This window comes from Hipposideros armiger, unplaced genomic scaffold, assembly GCF_001890085.2.
Source record: "Hipposideros armiger isolate ML-2016 unplaced genomic scaffold, ASM189008v1 scaffold_4, whole genome shotgun sequence".
Lineage (NCBI taxonomy): Eukaryota > Metazoa > Chordata > Mammalia > Chiroptera > Hipposideridae > Hipposideros > Hipposideros armiger.
This window is the reverse complement of record NW_017731354.1, coordinates 5,640,266-5,647,216: the sequence shown is the minus strand read 5'-3', so window position 1 is coordinate 5,647,216 and position 6,951 is coordinate 5,640,266. Positions and strand designations below refer to the sequence as shown.

General features: G+C 53.0%; 1 protein-coding gene across 5 annotated transcripts in view; it reads right to left on the bottom strand.

Annotated features, from left to right (window-relative positions):
• The window catches only part of NOD2 (nucleotide binding oligomerization domain containing 2), a 30,849-nt gene that overhangs the window by 15,477 nt on the left and 8,421 nt on the right, over nt 1-6,951 (bottom strand). For 3 of the 5 annotated variants that reach the window (XM_019643688.1, XM_019643693.1, XM_019643699.1), the window contains exons 3-4: nt 6,719-6,824; nt 2,261-4,079 (exon numbers count right to left, since the gene is read on the bottom strand). In XM_019643688.1, the coding sequence (XP_019499233.1) occupies nt 2,261-4,079; nt 6,719-6,824 (1,925 nt within the window). Of the gene's footprint in view, nt 1-2,260; nt 4,080-4,648; nt 4,807-6,718; nt 6,825-6,951 lie in introns of those variants that run through there. The other 2 variants (XM_019643708.1, XM_019643716.1) reach the window with 2 other exon arrangements.

Below are 6,951 nucleotides of genomic sequence, written 5' to 3'. Positions count from 1 at the left end.
CACACACACACACACACACACACACACACACACAGAGGAAACGCCCATATAGCAACCTCATGGTTGTTCCCCTCCCCCAGTGTTGGCATTTTCAATACTATGTGTGTGCACGGGAGGTAAGGAGCAGTAGAACTTGGTCAAGGACTTTAACTGCTAAGGGAACATCAAGCTGGTTCCCACCAACCAGTAGTGTCCACAGTGTGGCCTCTGGGCCACTTGTATCAGAATCAGTAGGGATGTTTGTTTAAAATATAGATTCCAGGGGCCCCCATCCCAGACCTAGGGAATGGGAACCGCTGGGGACAGGCCCAGAAATCTGCATTGCTACAGCCCCTTTGCTCCAGAGCCACAGGAGTTAGAAGTAGACCAGCCTCACTGTCCTCTGAAACTAGAGACAGGCCTCCAGCCTCCACTCGGTCCTTCTACTCACTGCAGGAGTCACGTGGGCTCTCCTCACCGAGGAGAGGGGAGATTCATTTTAGGAATGGATCTGCGCGGATGGATCTACGAGGACCACCCAGACCAGTAGTTCCTGACCTCTTGGGGTCCAAGTACTCCTTTAGGAGCAAGGGTCCATAATCCAGAAAAAAATGCATGTTCATTTTCCTCTCAGGTAAACAGCTCCCAAACACTGGTCTAGAAATTCCTGAGTGAAAAAAACCAGGATTCCTTCTCTCTAGGGAAATAGAGTATTGCATTGGCGACTTCCATTTACCAAGCCAGATGTACTCTCACCTTCTCTGCCTGGCTCTCGGGCCTGGGGACCTGACTCCCAGGGATGACGCCAGCAGGTACCCTGCTCTGGCCCCCTGCTGGGTTAGTGAGGGCCCAGGGTTTAGTCCCCAGATCCCACCTTTCCAGGTTGCTACAACCTCAGTTGCTATCGGGCAATCCACTCATACCTTCCTCCCAGCTAATAACAACCCCTCTCCCTGCCCCTCAGGCCTAAGGAGGATAACCGCCCTGTCCCCACGCTGTCCCCACGTCACTAGCCCCACAGCCCGCACCAGCTCTTTCTGCTGTTCCTAAGTCCTGCCCCCAAACCTGTGCAAACAGTCACTTTATTAAACTCTCCTCCAATCAAGCAATTTAAGTGTCATCTGTTTCCTCCTGATATGTTCACGTTTACAATAGATATTATATATAATATACATATTAACCCCATATGATATGTTGTATTATTACATCCTATTTACCAACTTAGGACCACAGACCCTACGTAAGGGATAGCAAAAGTCACAGCACAGTTTCTACTAAGTATCTATGTTTGCTTCGCAGAGAAAAATCTCTTGCTGCTTTGGCCTAGAGAAAGTATGGCATCCTAATATATTTGAAGAGAGATTTGTTTTTTGGTTAGGGTCAAGTCAAGTTGCCTGGGACGCTGTGAGTAGATTTTCACTTTAAGCTACAACTTCTGCTTTTGCAGAGGATATAAATAGGGAGCAGGACATCCCCTTTCAAGGCTGGAAGAGAAGTTGGGGAACCTGCAGCACGCCAACCGCCAGACCTGGGCATACCCTCTGCCTTCGCCTGGCCCAAGCTGCGGAGGGAGGCCCACGGGTGCCGAGGCACCGCCTTCCAAAGGGAGAGCTGCACACCTCCAGCCCTGGGGCTGAAAGCAGGGTGGGCAACACCAAAACCTCGTTGGGACACAGTGCTCTGTAAGGAAACCTCTGCAGCCGCTTTCTCTCTCTGGGGTTCTGAAATTCTTATCTCGGTGGGGTTTTACAGTTGCTGACGGGGCACAGGTCACCTCTGATTTGGGGCAGTTCCTACTACGGACACGTATGACACAAAACTTTACATGTGTCCTCATCGTTGCCATGGCTCCACTGTAAGTTGCCCAGATGGCTATTGGGGAGCAGGGAGTTATAACCAGAAAGATGTGATTTGTGACTCCCAGCTCCGCCATTTCCCATGTGACCCTGGACAAGTTACGTGGTTGATCTGAGCCTCAGATCTAGAACAATGGGGGTAAGAATCTCCCTGTTGCAGCCCAGGGTGGTTATAAAGATTAAAAGAGGTAATTCTGGGAAGCAGGTAGCACCATGTCTGTCACACAGGACATCCTATGAAATGTGGCATTATCACATATTTAAACTAAGGCTCAGGCTGGGGAAGGGACCTGACCGGGGCTGCACAGAAGGGGTGTCGGGGCCAGGGCTGGGCCTGACCGCCTGGATCCCAGCACAGTATTCCCGCACCTGCGCCTCGGTGGTGTATTCTCACTGTGCCGCCAGCATCGCCCAGCAATACTCACTAAAGAGCCTTGCAGACGCTGAGGCAAGGCAGCAGCTGCTCCACACCAATGTCGCCCACAGAGTTATGGTCCAGCTGCAAGGCCACAGGCCACTTGAGGTGCCGTAGCACGAAGGCCAGGGCGGCACACTCAGCAGGGCCCACGCTGCAAAATGTCAGCTTGAGGTGCCCCACGTTCAGCCTGCGCACAGCCTGCCGCGCCAGCCGCTCATCCTGCATCTCGTACAGGCTCCGGATAAGCCAGATGAACCCCGGCATGGCGTGCATGCTCTTGGCCTCGCCCGGCACGGCCGGTGGGATGGCGTGGAAGTGCTTGTGGAGGCTGTGGGCTAGAGACCTCCGGGCACAGGCCTGGCGCCGGAGCAGGGCCTTCTCAGAACCCTGGCACTCGGCTAGCAGGCTCCGGTGCTCCTGGGACAACAATCCTGCCAGGAAGGCCGCTGTGATCTGGAGGTTGTGCGGCTCCGTCCCCTGCAGCAGAGCTGCTATGCTGGCCTCCCTGTGCCGCGAGCCTGGCACACACAGCGTGGGCAGCAGCCTGGCCAGCAGCGAGCTCCCTGGCTGGTGACAGTTGAAGAGGTATCTGAGTGACGATGATGGTGGCACGTCAGCACTGAGCGCAAGGTAGAGTGCGGCAAAAAAGCACTGGAAAGTGATGTGCAGGAATTCTAGGGGGGCCGTGCTCTCGGGCACAGCCCTTTGGGCACGCACCAGGAAGCCAAGGGAAATGTCCTCGCTGTCAATGTGCGCTGCCTGGAGTTGCTTGGCTGAGAACACATAGCAACATGTGCCCAGGCCCCGGAGAGCCAGTTGGCCGAGGTGCAGCAGCGTGGGGAGCCTGCCTCTAAGCAGGCCAGCTCCCAGAGCATGAGGGGCTGGGTCTGGTGGGGAGGCATGCAGCAGAAAATGCTGCAGGATCAGCAGGTACATATCCGTGGTGGTTTTGGGGGACCCCCCACCCTGCATCAACAGTTCCTGGTGGCATTTGGACACCATCCACGAGAAGACCGGAAGGTGGCACAAACCATGCAGGGCTGAGGTGGCTTTGAGCAGGCTGATGAGGCGGTCGGCCACCCCCGGCTCACGATGGCGCTTCCGCAGGTACAGTTCAATGCCGTCTTCCGAGAAGCCCTTGAGGGTGAGCTCCTTGCGCACGTACTTCCGGAGGCACGCCGACACGGCGTCGGGACGGCTGGTCAACACCTTGCGGGCGTTCTTTAGCAGGTTGCCCTGAAGAAGGTTGAAGAGCAGATTCTGGACCGACGTGGGGTGGGTCGGAGAGCAGTGACGCTCGTGATCCGTGAACCTGAACTTGAACTCGTCAAAGCCATCAAAGGTTAAGAGGACGCGGTCGGGGTTCTCAAGGAGGAACTGGAAGACGTCCTGTTGGCCAAGGTCAGGCCAACAGCAGTGTTCAAAGAGCAGCGCCTGCACCGACAGGGGTTTTGCCACACACTGCAGCTGCCGGCAGCTGATTGGGAAGACGAAGAGAAAGTCCTGGAAGTCCCGCCCCGCAGCCCACAGCAGGTGCAGCTGCTGCAGGAGTGTGCTCTTGCCGCTGCCCGCCTCACCCACCACCAGCACGGTGTCCGCGTCCTCGTTGAGGTGGCCACGGGTGCTGAAGAGCTCCTCCAGGCCCAGGGTGGCAGGGCCATTCTGCAGGGGTCCAGCCATGCCTGCCTCCGTCCGGATCTCTAGAACGTTCTCCGTGTATATTTCCTCTAGGCAAAGACTCTCCGCCCCATCATAGGTGCTCAGGAAGCGAGACTGAGCAGAGACCGTGGTCCTCAACTTGGACATGTACTTCTTACACGCGGCATCTAGAAGACAGGGGAAGAGGCCAACGAGGTGGGACGGGGGAAATACAGGGCCTCAGCAGAGCCAGGGCTGCATGAGGTCGTGTGATGTTACAGATGGGAGCGCACAGACAGCGGGCTCTACTCACAAGCTACGGGCTTTGAGGATGGTCACGTAAGCTTCGTAAGCCTCAGTTTCCTGCCTTGTGAAGTGGGGGAGAGGGTGGTCCCTACCATATGGGGTTTTTACATGGATCAATTAGGATAACGCACGTCAAGTGCTTCATCCAACACAAAGTATTGGGTTGTCGGAAAAGTCATGACGCATGTTTGCAACCAAAAACATAGAAAAAATAGGTCACGATTTTTCCGACAACCCAAAAAGTGCTCAAAAGACATTAGTGAGTGCTATTAGTACTGACATCAGGAAGAGCTGCTGATTAGAAGAAGACCTGCGTCCTGACACCTGGCCTCCCCATACTGACAAAGCGGCCTCAGAGAAGTCCCTTCACCATTCAGCCACAGGTGCATCTTTCTAAAGGGACACAGAAGGTGGAAGGGCATAAGTGCCCAGTTTCCGAAGTCAGACACACCTGGGTCCACCATGAGCTTGGGCAGGCCACTTAGCTTTTCTGGCCTCACTAGTCGTATCTGCACAAATGGGGGCAATCCACATCTTGAAGGATTGTGTCAGGAGGAAATGAGATAAAATAGAGGTTAGAAGAATGCCTGATACATGGTCAGCTTTCAAAAACCAGTGTTTGTTATCATTATGATTAGTGGGTGTGATAGCACAACAATGTCCCCCCAAAGATGTCCATGCCCTAATCCTCAGAACTTACTTGCAAAAGGGACTAGGCAGGTGTGATTACCGACCTTGAGACAGGGCGATCACCCTGGATTACCGGGGTGGCCTAGCCCTGAATGGCCTTAGAATCATAGGGTGCCTGGGTCTAGAGCTGGGACAAGGTTTCCTGATCCAATCTACTTCCCCATGCTCTTCACGTCACGTCCTGCAGTGCCCACGTGTAGGGTATGTCCATATACCCTTTATCATCCTAATATCAACCTGAGCAAACCACTTCCTGTGTCAGGTTAGTTCTCCTTTCAGGAAATGGGGAAGTGGTGATCTAACGCCCAGGGTGGTGGGACCTCAGAGCGTGATTCACCCTATCCCGGCCTCACTGCCCCCACCCAAGCTCTGACCCATCTGTTCTCAACCCAAAGGCTAACAAGTAATTTTCACAGAGCGCTCTGAGCACATTGAAGCTGTATTTAGTCCTATAAAGGACATGCCTTGTGTCTGTGTTTCCTCTTCTGTTCCCAGAGCCAATGATTGTTTTTACAGCCCTCTGGATATGCCAGGAGCACTGAACAGAGACCACAGATATATTTGCTCCTAACACCCTGATTTCCAATGCAAGTTTTCCAGTCATCACCAATGATATCTAAGTTCTCCAGGAAAATAAAATTATCTCTCATTTAAAAAAGAAATAAACACACGCCAGTCGTCACCTTTAGGATCATCACCTTGGGGAACCTTGACCATAGCGTGGTGTTATAATACATGTCGGCCAGCTTGCTTACTGATATCAACAGCGAACATTAACCAAGGGCTAAGCCGGCCCTGGCCCTGTGCTGTACATCTGCTGACGTGTACTAATATCTCTGCTGCATTCTCAGGCGACAGGGTGCACACCCAGGTGCCGAGCACAGCCTTCCAGCCCTCCCTCCCACGGGCATGTTCACCACCCAGAGGGCAAGGCCCAGGGTGACAAATCCATCTGCCAGCCCCATGCACAGTTCAGGGGCCCTCCGTGTCGATGCGCTTTCCCTGTAGTGATGTGGGAAGGAGACTCGAAGAGTGCCAGGCTTGCGTCCTCTCTTTACAAATGATGATCTCTTTCCCCCCAAACAGAGAAAGTGCGGGTGGAGACCCATCCTCCCCTACCTCCTCCTTCGCCCTCCTGCCCCCGTTTTCACATCAGTAAAGCAGCGAAAACAACACCTACTTCTCAGGGGACAGAGATTGTAAGTAAAGCACGTGGCAGGACGCCTGGGACATTTGTTCAAGCTGTGCTATCTAAGCTTCTCCCATGCCTGAGTTGGGTTGGTGGCTGTGTGCAATGAGATACCATGTTATCTAAATCCATTTGGTTCTTGAGTTGCTGGTAGTGAGTAGCTAAATTGCTGCGATCAAGAGATAGCAGCCCTTCCTTAGGTGTATAAATGTCTAATCACTGTGCTGTACACCTGAGACTCATATAATATTATCTGTCAACTATAATTGAAAGGTAAATTGAAAAAGAGATACCCGCCCTATCTCAAGGTTGTGTCCACATCTTTTCGGTACAGCTGAGAGTTTCGCTAGTAAGGAACACCACAGTCAGTCCCTCAATACCCAGTCACTCCAGCGATGTCCTGCAGGGCCAGAAGTAGTAAAAGCTAACCCTGAAATGCATGTTTCTCCCGTTAGTCTTCCCGATGGCCCCATGAGACGGTGGTGGCATTATCCTTCAAATGAGGAAAGCGAGTCTTAGGCTTGCACAGCCAGTAAGTGGGATTCTAACGGAACGTCTCACTCTGAAGTTTGTGCTCTTGACCATGAGTCTGCACAGCCTTTCCTTCCTTTCCTGATGAACTAAGAACATACATATATATACCTTCAAAAGGCAGGGCCTTCGGGACTGGTAATTCCTCAACATGCTGTAGAAGGAAAGGGGCCAACCCATTCGCCTTCACCATGGCAAGGTCGAGGAGCCTTCTGGCCTGTGGGGAAGGCAGAGGTCATTATTTTTCCAGAAAGGCTGATGGAGACGTGTGGGAAGGTGTCTACCGATTCCTGCAATTTCATAGACATCTCTGTTCCAGCACAACAAAAGGCCAGAAAAACAAC